A 19,358-nucleotide genomic window follows, 5' to 3' on the forward strand; every position below is an offset into this window, starting at 1 on the left:
ACTTCCAAAACCGTAAAAATAAATTGTACTCTTCGATTTATTTACTGTAATAAATTAAATGGGTAATATCCCATAAACAATAAAACGAAATAAGCCAAACCAACAACATGTTATAGATTGATTCTATCAGTTTCTCTAATCCGAGACTGTTGTCTTAAGAGGCAAAAAAAAAAACTCTCGACTCCTTTAGCCTCAGCTTCATGCTTCTCTGCAACAACTACTGTGAGCCAAATCACAAGTAGTGGCTCTCTCAGTAATCAATATCGATTATGTGTTGTTTAGTAAAAAAACAATGAAGGGAGAGAAGAACCTTCTTGATGGTCTTGTTGAAACAGTTCTTGTGATCATCCATAGAAGCATTGATGAATTCATCGATGTGATCCTTAACGTCTTCTAGGATGGAACCACACGTACATGTGCGAAACCTCATCTCTCCAGCTGCTGGAAAACGGAGAAGCCAAAGAGCACTGTTGGCTACTCGTTTAAGAATGTTGCACCTTAAAAACAAAAACAAAATCAGTTTGGGAATGTATAAATTTACGTCTATACCGAGCTACACAGTGTGATTTACGCTATCATGATGGTGTCACGTGATTTCCAAACAAACCTCAAAAAGCTTAGGGAAAGCATTTACCAAGTATTAACGATCTCAGGATCCATTTTGTACAATTGGTTGAAGCATCCAAATATGAATTTATCTTCGGGAAGTCCATAATCTGATCGCTTGGGCTTAGAATTTTGCATCCAACACATCCTGATTTTTCTGCAAGTAACGTTTATACAATGAGTTTTATAATAAATGACTCTGGAACTGATGAAAATGTACAAATAACATAGTAGAGATAACTTTTCTCACAGCTTACCTGCTTGTAATCATTGACAAAGTAGCAATGGGGAAGATGGACCAGCTTCTCTGAGTAAATATGTGCATATTGCAGAGGAGACACAAACTGAAAAGTAATTTAGAGTAACCAGTCATAACATAGAGAAAATAAGGTTGGAAGGAAAGAAAAATGTTCTGTATAAATCTCGAAAACTCTAATTCAGTTGCAAACCTCATCAGTCACTAGATAGTCAATATAGGTTGCCCCAGTTGTACCCGGGAATCCCATATATGAAACCTGGATCGGTGCAGGCTTCATGGCAAATATTTCATTTCTAGCCCCCTGCACAGATTAAACCACGCAAATGTTACCAAAAACATTTCCAGAGGAAAGGGTACAGCTCCAGAGTAAAAAGTTTCTAAAATGTTTAGAGCATGCCTTGGTCTAACCGTTTAGATTAATGAGGATCTGGATTTTGTCTTCCATGAGGTGTTCGGTTCCGAACACACAGGATCTGTTTGGTCCATAACTCCTCCCATCAGAAGAACTAAACCTAGCATGCACGAATTCTCTAGCCTCACTACAAAACACTGGGCTGAAGAACCTAACTCTCGCTATAAAATCAGAGCAGACCTAAGAAATGGATCAAATATCCAAATGAAGGATACAAACCTCCACGTTTTCTCTGTTGTGCATCCCAAACACTGATCCCATGAGGTGTGACAATGGATGATTACCAAAATCGCTGCTCACATATCCAATCCTTAGTCCCTTAAATCCTCCCTCACGTTTTACAGGGAGCCCAGATGGATGGGTAAAAGGAGGTAGTCCAAAACGAGAAGCGATTATGGAGCAATGTGCAGCATATTTACGACTGAAAATATAGGGGATTCATAAGGAATAGGCTTATACACAAATATAAAATAAAACATGTATTATCGTGAGCATTGTAGAACAGCCTCAAACCTGATTTCAAGGGCAAGAATAGGATCAATAGGATATGCTATCGCATGGAAGGGCTGGACACTTGGAAGGACGGACATCTGAAGATAGGATCAATAGGATATATGTCATCACCTTAATCTGTAATAGCAACAAAGTATTAAAAAATTTGTGTGGCCTAAGTACTTACATTTATTTGCCTCCTAATAATGCTTTCGACTTCAGCGAACATTTTGCTGCGGTCTTCCCAACAGCATACACACTGGTACAGCAGCAGGAAAGAAGAAAAAATTAATGGAAGACGAAGGGAAAGTAAAGAAGAGCTAGGAAATAGAGACAGAAGCTATCATATCAAACGTGCGATATCAAACTACGAAAAAGAAATACCTGCAAGGTGTGTAGAAGGTTGCACGTTGCTTCTGGGAAGTCTGGTCGTAGTAGCAAGGCCTGCTTATAGCTCGTAATGGCAGCTTCCACATGCCCACTGCGTATGCAAGAAGGTCCAACAAATACATAAATAGAAAAACAAATGGTTGAACATACTATCTCGGCACATACTATCTCGGCAGTTAAAAGGTTGTCAGTGACTCATTGTTATACTGCCACATCTTGAATGTTCTAAATCCCAGAAAACAAGACCGTAATACGTAACCACCTTAAAAAATGTACGTAGAGATACAAAGGCTTCTAGTAAAGTAGGACAGTTGTCAGTAATTCTAAGAAATATGACACCATAAGCTATTCAAGAATGGTGAAATACACAAAAGTCTTCTTAAGATCATATGTTAGAATACTTAAGAAATATAGTTCAGGTAAAAACACAACATAATGTTTAGGATTAGTTCAGGTAAACATTATTGCACTTAACTTTCAGCTACTGTACCTGAACATATCTTAATACATTAAGCGTAAACATACCTTATCCACATTTCCTAGATTTAAATATGCATCAGGGAATGCAGGTTTCAACTTCACAGCTTCCTGGTAAATTAAGAAAACCAGCCAACATAATTAAAACAGACAGAATATAAACTAAAAAACGCACACATAACACTATGTCGATTGGATTTTTCTAGGACAGAATGAAACATACCTTGTAGTATTGAAGGGATCTATTGAGATCACCTGACTCCATGAAAAAACCAGCAAGACTCGACCATGCAATAGCAAATGTTGGTTGTATGCGAACAGCTTCAAGGTAACAATTGTATGCTTGCACAAAATATTACATTCTAACTATTTGGACTCTGGCAGAAGATACTGACTATAAGACTACGATCATCCCTGCTTGCCTTTCCGTAACAACTTGATGTCTGTATTGATTGTGGATTATGACACAGTACAACACAGAAAAATGAATGCGTCTATTAGTACTTGCAGTTGATAAACCCGTAAATAGACTACAGATGTGATGCTATATTACTAGAGCATCACGTCACCGTCCATTTAGATATATTTTATTTTGATTCAATTACAAATTCTTCTGCAATGAAAAACTTCTAATCAAGCAATTTAACATTGAGGGCACATCCATAACTAGATCACAAGACAATTGCAGATAATATTTATTTAGTGCTGGAACAGGGACAGGAACAGAATAACTTAAATAGTTCAATTCACAAGACTTACTTCATGAATCAATCCTTGAGCCTTCATCAGATTTCCCAGATTACTATGTGCGTCAGCCTGAGAAAATTTTACATTACCAGGTGAGAAGACGAACAAAAGAAGCTAGACAGTGAATCACCCAGAAGTGGTGAGACAGAATACGGTGAAAACTTATACAGACGGCTCATAAGTTTCATTACCAGAAGTGGGTTCAGTGAGAGGGCCTGCTGACAGCATTGTGTTGCTTCGCTGAGTCTTCCCTTTCGCATGTATATGCACTTGCCAAGTTCGACCAAGCATCAGCAAAGTTGGGCCTCAGCTGAGCTTAAAAAAGAAGTGTTAGCAAGAGGAAAATGAAGAAAAAGTAACAACAGCAGTACAGGTTGAGAAGCGAACAGAAGAAAGCGAGAAGCATATAGCACGACCTCGATTGCAATTAAGTAGTAGCGGATTGCTCGATCAGTGTCCCCTTTTTCCTGGAAAAGTCAGAAAACAGATATAAGAAGTTATATACTGGCAATAACCAAAAATGATTAAAGCAAAGGCCAAGCCATTCACCTTCCATGCGTTTGCCATGTTTCCATAACACTCAGCAAACTGAGGTTGAATACGAAGAGCTTCTTCGTTTCTAGCTATGCACATATCATACTCTTGGAGCTGCAGAACATATATATAATAACACGAGTAAACAAACTAATTCATTGAAAACAAAGAGTAATAATGATGAGTGATGACTAATGTGATAAGGAGAAAAAAAAAAACAGTACCTGGTAGTAGATAGCACCAATAAGAAGAAGATTATCAGTACGTAATGGGTTTCTCTGGTAAACCATATTGCTGTGCTCTAAAGCTTGTTTGAAATCGCCTGCTTTGTAAAGCTGATGAGCAAGACCCAGGCGTACGTCATCATCACCTGTACGTCATCATCACCAAAATAACCAAAGCTAAAAAACTTTGCACGGCCAAAAAGTAGAATCCGCAAAAGTCAAAGAAGAAAATCACAAATTGCAGTTAGTAGCAAGTTTGGTTTCACCAAATCTAAGATCTTTTGAACATTAACATACCTAGAATTGGGAAATTAGATCGCATAACCTAATAATATGTTCATAGTAAAAAAAAAGGAAAAGATGGAAGCTACCACACAAGGATCAGAATCAACTCAGCTGCGATTAAACAAAGCAGATACACACACACACAAACAAAACAAAAACAAAATTAAAGTTGGGAGACAAATGAGAACCTTCATGAGTCTTATTGAACTGCTGAAGAAGACTCGAAGAAGAGGAAGAAGAAACAGATAAATCAAGCTTTCTAGAGAAGAGTTATGATTTAGAGGTTTGAAGGGACTATTGCCTTTGTCATGAGTACAATTGCCAACTCGACTTCCCACTCTTGTGACCATTTCCTTGGAGTTTTGTTCTTAAAATCCTTATCCCAAGTCCAACCCCAAACATCTGCTATTGTATACATGTCAGACACGTCAAATACTTTCCTTTCCCTCATTTCTTTGAATGCTTCGAATGGGTCCTCAGGGAACCAGTCCTCATCCGCATCATCCTGATGAATGTAGTTAGCATTGACAAACATGCTTAAACTATCATATTCATGAACATGTGACTAATAAATTCATAAACATATGCATAAACACACCTCAAGTGTCATACGAGATGCCCTCTTCCCGCGTTTCTTTGTTCTGTTTGCTTCATCAGATTCTTTCAAGAGTTGGACTCCAATCATTTGAAGATGCTTCTTAGCTTCAGCTGCCTTATTCTTAACTAAAAAATCCTCTCCTTCTGCTCGATTCTCAGTTTCTGCAACTACCACTTCTTCCTCTTCATTTTCATCATCATCCTCATCCCCTTCCTGTTCTTCCTCCTCATCATCATATAAAAAATAGAGAACCATAATTATAAATAGTTCTAGTGATATACTCCCACAATGTCCCAGAAGGTGTTCAATATATGCCTCTGCATAATAGTATTTACACAGGTAGAAGTGTATGCGTACCTTCTCGACACAAAGCCCGGAGATACAAAGAGAGAGGATCCTCAAAGTTCCCTGCATTGTGTAAAACTATCGTTCCTCCTTCAATTTTTTTCAGCGCACGAAAATGTCTAATTGCTTCCTTCACAACACAATATTTCGTGAAACACTCAACTAAGAGCCTGAAATGGATCATTATACAGATCATCATATTAGGGGGTTTTACAATAGAACGGGTTGAAATGCAAACTCGGTATAAATGAGAGCAATACAGAATGAAATAAAGATTCTCTTACGCATAAGTCTTCACGTTTGGCTGCACACGTTTGTGGTCCTCAACCATCATTCCAAGTAATTCAGCAACATCCTGAACCCTGTGATTTCATGCAACAGGCTACCTAAAACTTCGGATACATGTTAAAGATAACCTGTATCCAAGCCATGGAAAGAGGTCCAGGGGTAAGCCCAGCTCGATTTCTAGCTCTTTCCATAAGCTCGTCCATAAAATTGAGGCGGAGACTCCTCTCAAGGGCTGAGACAGCTTCACCGCTTCCGAAAGACGAGGATGAGTCGTCATTATCTCCTCCTTCGCCGCGCTTCTGGTTCCTCCTCCTCCTGGGCTTCTTCTCCGGCGCAGAAATTGAGCACCGAATGGAGGATAAACCGGCGGTGCGACGAGGAATTGGGTGGATTGAGTTAGAGGGAAATGGAGGATTGAGGAAGATGAGTGACATTTTTTTTTTTTGTTCGGCCAAAGTCTTTAGATTTTTTTTTTTTTTTTTCTTTGTTACTGGGGAATGGATAAAGTGATTTGAGTTAATTAAACGGGGACGATGATCATGTGCAGATCACGTGAGTGAATTTGTCTTCCAAATTTTATTAGTTTTATCGAACCAAATTGCTCACATAACCGGACTAAACCAAGCGCAATTTCGTTAATTCGAAACAAAATACCCGTAAGAAAAACACGTTGGGGAAACAAATTAACATAATGTAAGCAAAAATACATGAAAACAAATTTTAATCTGAGATACCATTACTTATAAAAAAAACTAGGTACTAACGGAGAACCGCAGGCTGAACATTTTTTTAATAAAAATTTGTAATAATATATTTTATTATAATGTTATTTATAATAGTTTGTGATTAAAAATTTGGTTTGCTTATATTATAATTTTTGTATTTTAAAATTATTTATTGAAAACCTATCAATAAATCATTTCTATGTAATAAATAAAATTGTTTAAACCTTTGTCAACTAAACACAATCCTTACTAACATGTAAAAAAGAGCAACTAAATATAACTAGTAAAAATTCTAAAATGTCTCTTTGAAAACAATATTCATTGTTATCTTTTTTTTTTCAACTATTTATTTTTATTTTATGTAGCTTCTTTTTCTTGTTTATAATAATTTTAACTTGTGGTGAAAATTATTTTTGATAAAATTTGTAGCTGTATATTTTATTCGGTTTGATTTTTAAAATCTTACCTGTTAATTTTTTTTAAGTATGAATTAGTTTTGATTCTAATAGATTTTTTTTACCTTTCTACAATTTATTTTATTTTATGTGTCCCCAATTTTCATTTATTTAATTAATTTTATTTATTTAATTAATTAATTAATCTTAATTAAGTTTTTTTATGGCAATTGAATGTAATTTTTAAACATTTTAAGGTTAGTTTCATATTTGTACTTTAATATATTAGGATAAAATTTGTAGTTGTAGATTTTATTTGATTAAATTTTTAAAATCTTAATTGTAAATTATTTTTTCTAATACGGATTAGTTTTTATTATAAAAGATTTTTTTGTTACTTTTCTACAATTTATTTTGTTTAAAGTATCCTCAATTTCGTTTTTAATTAATTATATTTATTTAATTAATTTATTAATCTTAATTAAATTTTATAATGGCAATTGAAAAAAAGAAACAAAGTTTTTAGAATAGTAGTATCCTTTTAGTACGTAGTATGTGTATAGGCGTATAGCTTCTCATTTAAGTTAGGGTACGGCATTGGAAAAAGAAGAATCGACATGAGTTAGTGTTTGATGACTTTTGCGCCGAAAAAAACACACAAAAAATGTGAGAGTCCATATATTACTTTGCAGTTTGCAGTATTGTTATGGAGAAATGTGAATTGTGATTTTTGCATTATGTCAATATAGAGAATCGAGAGAAGTATATATTATTATATATATTCGTAGCATGATAGAAATATATATATATATATATATATATGAAACTCAAATTATAATTGATTACTAGATCACCATTACCTCAACAAGAAAAATAACAAATTAATAACTATTTATCTCAAATTTCATGACGTTTTTTACAATTTCAAAGTGATGCTACATATAAGCATTTTTTTCAAAAAACAAAACAATACTTTTATTCTTGAAACACAACTACTTGAGCTACACCCTTTTTATCTTTAATTTTATTTATTTTCTTTTATTTTTTAATTATCTTACAGAAATAAAGAAATCAAAGAATAGGCAGAATGTAAAAGGCCAAGACAAAATTAGAGCAAGTGGAGACAAATGCTGAAAAGAAACAGAGACAAAACACTAAACTCTTGTTTATCTAATCAAATCGTAATCTCAAAAAAGCGATGGTATATAGGAAATATTCGAACTCTATTCAAAACCTAAGGTATGAGGAAAGTTTGAAAACTCAACTTGTTCTTTTTTTTTTTTTTGGGTTCAAGCTCTCAAGCATTTCCAAAACAAACCAATACACCTGAAAAGCCAAGTAAAAATTGGGTTTTCTATATATTTCAAATTTTGAACTTTCGATAGACAAAGTAGATGCTTTGAAAAATGAAGTACAGATATGGAGCTAAAACAAAACAACCCAAATGTGTCGAATATAATCCTCTTTAGACACTTACATAACCAAAGCTTTTAAATTCATTCTGTTGTTTTTAAAAAAAATTCCGACGTCTATGTTCCGACTTCGATTGAACTAAGAAGTTCCAAGACCCATAGTTTCTTGATAGTAGACGAAAATATGTGTAATAGAATGTCTAGACTTAATTGATCAGCCGTCTGTATAGCTAGCTGCTTCTAGGGGTGTAAATCTGGCTGGCCCAGCCCGGCCTGACCCGAAACCCGTAAAACCTGCATATGTATGAGTCCGGTTCAGCCCGGTCTGGCTCGAAATATTTCTGAGCCTATATTTCAAAACCCGAGCCCGACCCTAACAGGGCTACAGGGCTTTTCGGGTTTATCTTACCGATCAAAAATTCAAACTTATAAGCCTTAAAAAACAGTGTTTAAAGATGCACTATAAAAAAAATCAATCAAAAATTTAATAACTCATCTATATTCATTACAACCAACTTAATTTAATATAAAAAGTTTAAGGCTAAACAAAATTTCGATCCTTTAACCAAATAAACTAATATATAATTCATATAAAATATCATGGATAAATTTTTTTAAAAGTATTAAGTATTGTTATTAAGTAAATATAAAAATTAGGACTAGAGTTTAAAACTTTAATTATAATAAATTATTAATCAAATATTGCAATCAAACAAAAATATTAACAAAAAATATAAATATATTTATTAAAAGGCTTTTCGGACTGGTCAGCCCGATCGGGCTAAGGTCAAAAAACCTTATAGCCCAAACGGGCTGAGTCCGAAAACCCCTATTTTTCTGGACATATATATTTAAGCCCGAATCCGCTATTTTTTAGAGATGGCCCGGACCAGCTCACGGACTTTGGCCCGCTAGCTGCTCCCTTTTTTTGTTTTTATCGAGTATATGGAAATCATGATAGCTATGAATTTAGAAACGTATAAGTGTTTAAACCTTGATTTTGTAAAAACTGTCCATTACAAAGTAGCAAATTCCACAACTATAGATAGTGCAACATAAGTATATGTACTTATGAATGTATACCACACAATGCTTAATCATCAAATTTAGCTAAGATGATATAAACCGTTGATAATAGAACTTACTCTTATTTCCACAACCTTATCAAATCCAAAGTAAGATATGCTGTTTCTTCTTTATGACCTATAGTATTGGAGGAAATCATTTGAAAGTATGCGGATAACAAAAAGAAATATATCTTAATTTTGTTTTTTTTTTTTTTTTTTTTTTAACATCTTAATTTTGTTTCTATATCTAGTTAGTATACGTTATTGGAACTATAATAATATGAAATGTAAATTACTTTTTGAAAAGAAAAATATAGAGAGAAGTATTTATGAATAGTAAAAATATTTCTCATTTAAAAGTATTCGTAAAAAAGATATCTTTACTTTTTAAATAACAGATATACGGAACATAAATATAATAAAATTTGCGATATATCATTTTTAAGAAAATTAAGATCAAACAACATATGTAATTCAGTTAACACTAGTCATATAATTCAACTGAAATCAATGACACAATACACACATTATTAGTAGTTATTTAAAATTTAAAGTGGATATTGAAAATATATACGAGTTTTTGTTTAAAGTTGATATGTAGATGTTTTTTTGATAAATATTTGATATGGATATTGCATGTGCTGTATATATACATATGATATGATATCGTAATATGAGTATATTAATTCATTCAGAAAACCTTATTTTATATAAGCGAAAAGAAACGAGTTACATGATTCATCTCGGACGATAGAAGAAATCAAACATAGATATGAATAACCCTAAATTTCAAAAGAAACACATGCAGATATATGTCATATACACGTGTATGTGTAGACATTTATTTTTTCAGGATAGAAAACATAGATACATAATGAGACGATCTACGTCAACCATTATAAGCATCCAAGAGGTGGTTAATGAGAGGGAGGAGATTTTCCTTGGATAAGGGTTTTGCCAAGCAATGGTTAAGTCCAGCTTCCATAAAAGCCGCACGCTCCTCTTCATTGTCAGCTAGAGTCGTCACCCCAATGATCATTGACGTCACTTTCATATTGCTCTTAGCTTCTTAGTTGCCTAATTAAAACCAACAGAGAACACACAAAAAAAACTATATATCAAAGAGGAGGTTGAGTAGTGTAGTGATAATTCGAGCCACTTAAATTGTCTGTTAATTGGTAAGCAAGCTAAAATCATTAATTGTACCGAAGCACCATCCCTCTTGGGCATTTCCTTATCCATTAGGATAAGGTCGAAGGATGCATTGCCGTCGCGGTGGAGAATCACTGCCTCCTCACCATTTTCCGCCGTCTGAGAAACTCCTCCTATCTGATTGATGATCCTCGCGTGGAGTATACGGTTTATTGCATCATCATCGACGATCAGCACGTTTAGTTTCTTCTTCGTCTCTGTTGGCTTGGTTTGCTCGATATCTCCCGTGGAGTTTGTTGCCACCTTCGACATTTTTTGTTTTTGTTTTTAAACATCTTCACAGAAAAAGAATCCTAAGTTAAAATTAAACTTAAGCAGTATAGAATTATAATGCATGCATATTTATGTGTGTTTTATGTGTGTGCTTGTGTGATCATCATTGCATGCATGGTTTCGTGTCTGTACATATAGCTAGGTGTTTAAGTATATATCACATAGCTATTACATATGAAGAATGAAAAGGTGGCTTAATTACGATTATGGATTCTAAAGAAAATAGTGAATTGTGTCCTAAGAACGTAGACAATAATCGAAATTTATAGTCGAGAGGTGAAAAGAAAGCATACTCTTAAACGTGACTAAGAAAAGCATCTTTTTACATGAATTTTGCTGAAATATATATCCTACATTATTCTAACTGAGTTGTTTAACAAACTAATTATATGAGAACAATTTTATCGATATGGTGTGAATTGAAATTGTGTGATTCGAAACGAGACGTTTCCTTTATGTAGATTAAAAAGACTTTAGCTTATTAGGAAAAAATAGTATACGTTTAAGTATATATATGAGAGTCAGAGAGTTAGAGAAAACGTTGGGAACTCTGATTATTTTATTAATCTGTATTTTATTTATTTGTTAATCTGTATTTGTTACACTTTACTAGGATATACCCATCAAATTATATATCCACAATTATTATTTATCACTAATTTTATTCATTAACGATATCATCTTCAGGTAAAAACACTGTCCGTAGATATTTCACTGTGTTGATGTCCAACGCAAAAGCTTTAGCCAAAATCTTTGGATCAATCGAGGGGTTCGACCCGAAAACTGCATCACCTACCGTGATCAAACCAGGATTTTGGCTCCCAACCGCCCCAATGACAACCGCATTTGTCTTCCCGATATTTGCATGAAACTGTACCAATCCGATGGGAAAAACAAATACATCTCCTGGATAAAGAATTTCGGAAAATAGTGTGTAGTTGTAGTCGTTCGACGACACAATGCCGACTAACAGCTTTCCCTTGATGACTAAAAGTATCTCGGAGGCCCGTGGATGAGTGTGCGGTGGGATTTGACCACCCGGGGCAAAGTCAATGCGGGCAATGGAGACCCCAAGAGTGTTGAGACCAGGGATATCAACGGGGTTGACAAAGGAGCCAAAGCGGTTGCTGGTGTTTCCCGGGATGTTAAGGCCAGAAGCAAAGAAATCATTGGATGTTACTAGTTTTGGATCTTTGCAGAATCTTCCATTTACGAAAACTACGATTTAAAAAAAAAAAAAAACGAATCAGTTAAAGGTTTGTAAGTTTAAAACTGAAAGTTATATCCTACTAGTGGTCGAGAATAGTCGAGAACACATGATTTCTATTATACGTCTTAAGTTTATTCAGACTGGTACATGGAGTAATAATAATATACCGATAGCAGTGATTATTATATTGATTAGTATGCGTTTAATTCCGCAAAATATCCTTTTTAATATTAGAGATTAGAGATTTACCTTCATTTATATCGTGGACGCCGGCAACACAGTAGTCTTGAAGAGGAGATGGGTCGTAACCAGATACAAACGAAGATGCTAAAGCCAGCAATATGATTTTAGCTACGAGAAATTGAAGAAGACCTTTCATTATTTTTGTTTTTTTTGTTTTCAAATATAATTGGTCGACCTGTGGTTTTGATTTCCCTTTCTTTGTGGTTTATGCATGAGAAACATGCATGCGCTATATACATACTTATATAGTCAGAAAAAGTCGTTCAAAAATAACTGATTTTAGTTTACAAGTAATTACATCTAACAATTATAGATTGATCTTGTTTGTACGTACGAATAAATATCAAGACCTAATAAAAGTAAATTACAAAAATGTGGAATTCATGCATTCATTTTTCTGTTTGTACACTATATAAGGTTTGATTGTTTTCTTTAACATATGTATATATGTTAAGTAATGAAAGTTTGACTAGTTATCAAATTAAGGTTTGATTGTTTTCTTTATGGTGTTTTTATTATCTTCTTCTTCCTTTTTGTTTCTTGTATAAATAGTTACGTTTGAAACAAATCGTTTACTTTATCTAATGAATCAAATTCATTATAAGAAGACTTAATAGTTAGCTAGCTTCCTCATATAAATTCATTGTTTTCGATGAATAATGAATACAAATTTTAAAGATGTTAGGATTCAAAGTATTGAAGTGTTGAATCCGTAGTTTATCCGAAGTTTTCCTAAATTACCTGGAAATTTCAAACGTGAGAAGAAGTAATAACGATTTGCTTGATGATTAATGCATACAAGCTATAAGCATACACATATGTATACTTGCACACAATCAAAACATTAACCACGCAGTATAAACTTTAGAAGAATTAAAAAAAAAAAAACCACAGTGTTATTATATCATAAACATAAGCTACACACAAACTCTCTACAAAGGAAAAATGATCAAGTAACTATATTTAGTTGTGTGATTATTGTTTAAGTATATGATCATATCATCAATATGACTGCATATGCGAGCATAAGTCTTTGGAGATAAAAATAAACAAACTTGGAATTGTCTCATGCAAGCTACAAATCCAGTGTCTTAATCACTAAGACGCCACTGGCCAGTATTACTCTTTATTAAATTAAAATATGAAATAATAAAACACATTTTAAAAAGATAAACCATGTGCATCACAAGCTCTAAACTGTAAATTAATTTGGAGTCCAATATGCAGAGAACAACATAAATCATAATTAGTGTTAAGCCCCTCTGTACGTAAGAGTGTTTTGCTTCCATGAATACTGTGTTGTGTATATAATATGTAAAATAATTTAAAACTATAAATCATGCCTTCTCTGTTTTAAAGATTAAATTATGTTTATTTTGGTTATAGAGATGGTTTTTTTTTTTTTAAAAATATCACAATGCGTTTTCTACATGGACGTTCTTCAAGCTATTTTGTACCACGTTATTACGATCTCGTTGGACATTTTCAGGTTTGTATATTTTTCTTTTAACATTCCACTATCAGGTCCACAAACCTCTTTTTTTATTCCCATATCTCACATCCTCTTAAAATTTAAACTAAAACATATGGCTTATTTATTCATTAACTTTATTGTTATAAAATTAATTCATTACAATCTTGCATATTTATTTTCCGCACATTTTTGTTGTTTGTATTTTCTGCTTTATACATATGTATGTTTGTATATAATCATCAGATTATATCGCATAAACTATATTTATCATCATTCTTAAGTTCAAGGATAATCACGTAAGTCATCTTGAGAAGAAAACACTGCCTGAAGATATTTCACTTTGTTCAACTTCAACGCAAAAGCTTTAGCCAAAAGATTCGGATCAATCAAAGGGTTCGATCCGAAAACCGCATCACCTATCACAATCCTACCAGGTTCCTGGCTGCCAGCCGCAGCAATCACGACCGCATTTGTCTTCCCAATATTCGCATGAAATTGTATCAAACCTTTGGGAGACACAAATACATCTCCGGGATAAAGAACTTTGGTGAAGAGCGTGTAGTTGTATTCGTTCGACGATACAAATCCAACGAAAAGCTTGCCCTTGATGACTAACAAGATCTCGCTGGCACGTGGGTGCGTGTGAGGTGGGACTTGACCTCCCGGGGCCATGTCAATGCGGGCAATACCAACCCCGAGAGTGTTGAGACCAGGCATTCTTTCAACAGTAACGGCGGTGATTGTGGAGCCGGGACCGGTGCTGGTGTTTCCTGGGACGTTTAGGCCGGAAGTATAAAAGTCATTCGCCGTTACACGTTTTGGATCTTTACAGAACTTCCCATTTACAAAAACTGCGAAATAATCAAATTTAAAGGTTTTGAGGTTTGAGTAATATAATTAGGCTACTATATTTTGGCATAAAATCCGGTTTGAAGAATATTAAATTAATGAGTCATATACAGTATTTTGTGCAATATATAGATAGCTAGAGATTACCTCCATGTATATCGTCAACTGCAACACAGTAGTCTTGAAGAGGAGATGGGTCGTAACAATATACAAACGAAGATGCTAAAGCCAGCAATACGATTTTAGCGAGAATTCGAAGACGACCTTCCATTTTTTTTTTTTTCTATACAGAATTGTTGATTAGTATGATTAAATTTGTGAAATAAGCCAATGTTGTATGAGAACATGCATGCGTTATATATAGCCAAGAAGAAGTCGTCCAAAAACAGTTGATTTTAGTTTACAAGTAAACTAGGTAGTAACCCGTGCTACAGCACGGGACAAATATTTCAAATAAATTTTAAATTCGTAAAATGACTAATAATTATATTTACTTTAGAATGTGAATGCACATCCCGTCCCGTCCCATCTCCACATGTTTCAACCCATCTTCTCTCGTCTCGTCTCGTCTCATCCCATCTCGTCTCGTCTCATCTCATATCGTCTCGTCCCATATCCATCCAATTTTTTTTTGTCTTACGTTCGTTCTCTTTTAAATAATTATCCATTAGACAATGTTTATTAAAAGAGATTGGGTAAAAATTAGATGGGATACCAAATTTCTCGTTGAATATTTTTTTTGTTAGTTAGTTGAAACTATCCAAATAATTATAGTTTTAAAAAAGTATATAATTGTTTTCAAAAATACCAAATTTTCAAAGTGCTCGTTCCAAAGTGGTTAATTAACTGTCGCATAATAAATTCTTATCCAAATTAGTGAAAGCTTGACACTTGAATTTTTCTACCAGAATTTTTTTGATTTTGTACTTTTATCTAAAATTTCTTTCCCTTTTTTAAAAAAAATTGTTCAATATATTGATTTTCACTATTTGAATTACCTGTTTCAGTTTACATATACTATTTCTTGTCTTAATACCATAAATATACAGAAAATTTTCTCAAAATTTAATTATTATTTCTTTAAGTATATGTAGTAAATTAAATTAAATTAATTTAATTATTAGTTTTTGGCTAGGTAGTAACCCGTGCTACAGCACGGGACACAATATTCAAGTGTTGACTAAGAATTATATTAATCCAGGTTTTGTAGCAAAGTTGTATTGTTTTCATGTGATTATTTTTAAAATAAACCTAAACGTATTTACTTTGGAATAGGAAATACGTCCTTTCATGTCCCATCTCCTCACATCCCAACTCATCCCCTCTCGTCTCATCTCATCCCGTCTCGTCTAGTCCCGTCTCGTCCCGTATCAATCATAATTTTTCGTCCTATGTTGGTTCTTTTTTAAATTATTACTCGCTACACAATGTTTACTAAAAGAGATTGGGTAAAAAATAAAAATGGGATACCAGAGTTTTTCTTTGAATATTTTTTTATTTAGTTAGTTGAAATTATCAAAAAAATTATAATTTTCAAAAACTATATATCTGTTTTCAAAAATACCAAAATTTTAAAATTGCCTGTTCCAAAATAATTAGTTACATGTCGCATCCATATCAAAATTAGTGAAAACTTAACATTTGAATTTATATACTTATATTTTTTAATTTCCTATTTTTATCTAAAATTTATGACACTTTTTTTAAAAACAATTGTTCAATATATTGGTTCTCATTATGTGAATTACCCGTTTCAGTTTACATATTATTTCTCGTCTTAATACCATAAATAGAATGGACCTTTTCTCAAAATTTAGTTATTATTTTTTAAAGTATATGCACTTAATTAGTAAATTAAATTACTTAAAAACACACTGGTAAAACATATATTCAGACAAATAATAAACCCTTTTAGGTTGTAAAATTTTAATTGTATAATATTAGAATTTTCCAAAAAAAATACTTGGCCACTCTTTTACGGTGTTTTTTCAATATTTTAGTGTATACGTAGAATATCACTACTCATACCAAAAATAAACATGATCATCATCTTCATCACGTGGAAAATATTAATTTTTTACAATCCATCCATAATAATCAAGCAAAGCCCGCTTTTGTTGAAAATGTTAAAGTAATTTTTTAATGGGGTGTTAAATCTCGTCCAGTCCAGTCTCATCTCATCCCGTCTCGATCCATCCCGTTAGAAATTTTATGTCCAATAAATTTTTTCTTTTAAATAATTACATAGTAGGTAACATAAATTGTAAAGTTTAATGTTTGTTTTTAAATGGTTGAACAGTATAATTTTAATCTTAATAAAAATTCTTTAATAAATTTGGTTTTATACTTTAATTGACATATCTTATTATCATTTTAACATTGATATATTAAAATAAAAGATTTATATAGTTATTTGTTTAAATAATTGTAAGTTCAGTTTTAACGTATAAAAGTGATAAAATAATTAACCCGTTCTACAACAGTTTTCTATTAATGTTTTTAAAAATAATAATATCATAGAGATAAAACTTATTGTTGTCATATCTACAACTGAATTTTTCATATTTTTTATTTCATATAATTACGTGATATTTAATGATATACATGTATAATTTTTAAACTAATCAAAATATTTCTCATAGTTTACTTAGGAGTGTTAAATCCAAATATCATATTTCAATTTAATTTTAGTTGGATTATTGCATGTATATAACCTAGACGTATCTATTTTAAAATTGGAAACATGTCTTGTCTTGTCCAGTATCTTCTCGTCTTGTCCCATCCCGTCCAATCCCTTGTTATCTTAATTTTTTGTATCCGGTAATATAATATGGTAATATACGGGTAAGAATTTTTGGTTGTAAATATATTTAAGAAAAATTTTGTTTTAATAAATTTATTAATTTTAAGTTGTAAAACTTATTGATCATGGATTTGCTGGATTATATTTATAGATATATTTATTTGGTATAATATTTATAATACAAAATTTTTGGTGTCACTCTTTTTGACATCTGAAAAATTGATGATCTGAAAATGAATTGTTAGAGAATCATACTTTTGTTTATTGACTCACTTGGTTGTTAATTTGTTATGCGAATATATATATTTATTTGCTTACGATAGATACATGAACTAAAATTTAATAAGTTAATTTGTTAATACAGAAAAATATTATTAATACCCAAGAGATAATAGGGGACAAATATTATTAGTGTTTATAGAACAAATGCACAGACACACTAAGCAGGAAGAAGATAAATTTATTGATAAATTTGCTTAATACATAGTTGACTAAATTTGATATATGATTGGAATGACCAAATTTTTGGCAGAAGTAACATCAAAGGCATCCGTCGCAATTACTATCGGGTGAACATTTGGTGTGACAAAGGTTGAAATAGTTATTTTCGCTCACGACTCACCTTAAATTTTTGGCTCCTCGACTCACACATCCCTGCTTCCACAGTGACATCATACCTTAAAAATCATATAAACCATAATAATTTAATTTTTTTATATATTATTATAATTAGCAAAAACCTTGTCAACATTGTTGACGTTTTTTGTTGTTGTTGTCTTCATCTTTATCACCTCTCGGTATATTAGGCTTTTTCATGAATTTTGTCTGCTTATGTTCAAGAGAAATACAAAGAAAAAATAAGAACGATATAACCTAAACAAAAAAAACTACCAATATAGTTTTAAATAGGAAATGAAACTTAACTACGTTTATGCTTTTTGTTGTCACCTCGTTTGCAATATTTGTTAAAATGTTGGGTTGCTTAGTTAGTTTGTACTTGCCAAATAAAATACTAAAACCACATGCATTCATATAAGATCATTAGAGATATGTTTCTGTCTAACTATGAAAACATTTGTATATATATGTTTCGATAATTGAAACCGAACCTTTCTAACTCATGGTGTTGGATATTATAATATAGTTGGACCTCGACAGCAACCATTTACCATTTACCAAGTTACCTGCAGACACACAATAACATATTATTAAAGATAATCCGGACAATGTAAAATCATGATTATGTGCTAATGGTTGAATGTCATAACATACAATAAAAAAAAAAAAAACTGATCTTACTCACCATTTTTTCACATTCGCATATAAGATCAACATCTGTAAATTGCTAATATGATATACGTGGAGTAGGAAGTAAATTGCGAATGTGAGCCGGTGATGGAAGAGTCAGGAATAGGAGAGTATATATAAATTTTTAAATAAGGAGTAGGTTTTCTAATTTTTTTCAATAATTTGCACACGCATTTAATCCAGTTTATCAAATTTGGAACTACTACCAAGTTAAGCGGGATTATGAAAATATATTTTGATAGGTAATTAATGAATTGATTGGATGCAAAGCTATACTACAACAGATTTCCCGAAATTTTAGAGGCATATGGAATCGAATATATATACCATTATAATTTGGGTAAATAGTCAACGTATATATATATTGTTAGTTAAAGAATATCTTACGTATATGGAATGAAATCACTCATACGAATCAATCATGAAAATAGGATACGAATTTAATTTGAATAACAAATAAAAGAAAAATCTTATTTACTTTAAAACGTTAAAATATAGAAATTAAAAATGGGAAAGTAGGGAAATATTAGTAACAGCTTACTCAAAAATGCTTGAATCTGTTATGCCTGAAATTTCAGGAAGATAGCTAAATATGAATGATAAAACAACTAATCACGGAATCAGTTATATTCGGGATTTTGAAATTATATACATTCCTATATTTTTGTAAAAAACTCAGATATCAAGATCAAATTTAAAGGTAATATTATGGGAATATGGTAATTTAAAT

The 19,358-nt window shown here is 32.3% G+C and overlaps 2 protein-coding genes and 2 pseudogenes across 4 annotated transcripts; all 4 read right to left on the reverse strand.

The window, feature by feature from the left end:
* Positions 1-13: 13 nt before the first annotated feature.
* On the reverse strand, positions 14-5,279 carry LOC104747995 (putative UDP-N-acetylglucosamine--peptide N-acetylglucosaminyltransferase SEC; annotated as a pseudogene). Its single transcript, XR_015582588.1, has 21 exons — positions 5,025-5,279; positions 4,743-4,931; positions 4,615-4,693; positions 4,142-4,287; positions 3,933-4,031; positions 3,800-3,850; positions 3,575-3,693; positions 3,396-3,452; positions 3,004-3,079; positions 2,860-2,957; positions 2,685-2,747; positions 2,446-2,453; positions 2,154-2,250; positions 1,957-2,028; positions 1,791-1,867; positions 1,263-1,698; positions 1,056-1,166; positions 864-950; positions 635-763; positions 311-497; positions 14-217 (listed from the first exon to the last, which is right to left on the reverse strand). The product of XR_015582588.1 is annotated as a putative UDP-N-acetylglucosamine--peptide N-acetylglucosaminyltransferase SEC (transcript).
* Positions 5,280-9,942: 4,663 nt separating this feature from the next.
* On the reverse strand, positions 9,943-10,735 carry LOC104744532 (two-component response regulator ARR22-like; annotated as a pseudogene). The gene is made up of 2 exons (XR_015582905.1): positions 10,463-10,735; positions 9,943-10,333 (listed from the first exon to the last, which is right to left on the reverse strand). The product of XR_015582905.1 is annotated as a two-component response regulator ARR22-like (transcript).
* A 563-nt stretch (positions 10,736-11,298) lies between these two features.
* Positions 11,299-12,407, reverse strand: LOC104744531 (germin-like protein subfamily 1 member 3). Its single transcript, XM_010465600.3, has 2 exons — positions 12,201-12,407; positions 11,299-11,959 (listed from the first exon to the last, which is right to left on the reverse strand). The coding sequence occupies exons 1-2, from the start codon at positions 12,328-12,330 to the stop codon at positions 11,403-11,405; spliced, it is 687 nt and encodes a 228-aa protein (XP_010463902.2). The 5' UTR covers positions 12,331-12,407; the 3' UTR covers positions 11,299-11,402.
* Positions 12,408-13,765: 1,358 nt separating this feature from the next.
* Positions 13,766-14,849, reverse strand: LOC104744530 (germin-like protein subfamily 1 member 5). Its single transcript, XM_010465599.2, has 2 exons — positions 14,665-14,849; positions 13,766-14,519 (listed from the first exon to the last, which is right to left on the reverse strand). The coding sequence occupies exons 1-2, from the start codon at positions 14,786-14,788 to the stop codon at positions 13,951-13,953; spliced, it is 693 nt and encodes a 230-aa protein (XP_010463901.1). The 5' UTR covers positions 14,789-14,849; the 3' UTR covers positions 13,766-13,950.
* Between the last annotated feature and the right edge of the window lie 4,509 nt (positions 14,850-19,358).

This window comes from Camelina sativa, chromosome 15 (assembly GCF_030686135.1).
Source record: "Camelina sativa cultivar CO46 ecotype springtype chromosome 15, ASM3068613v1".
NCBI lineage: Eukaryota > Viridiplantae > Streptophyta > Magnoliopsida > Brassicales > Brassicaceae > Camelina > Camelina sativa.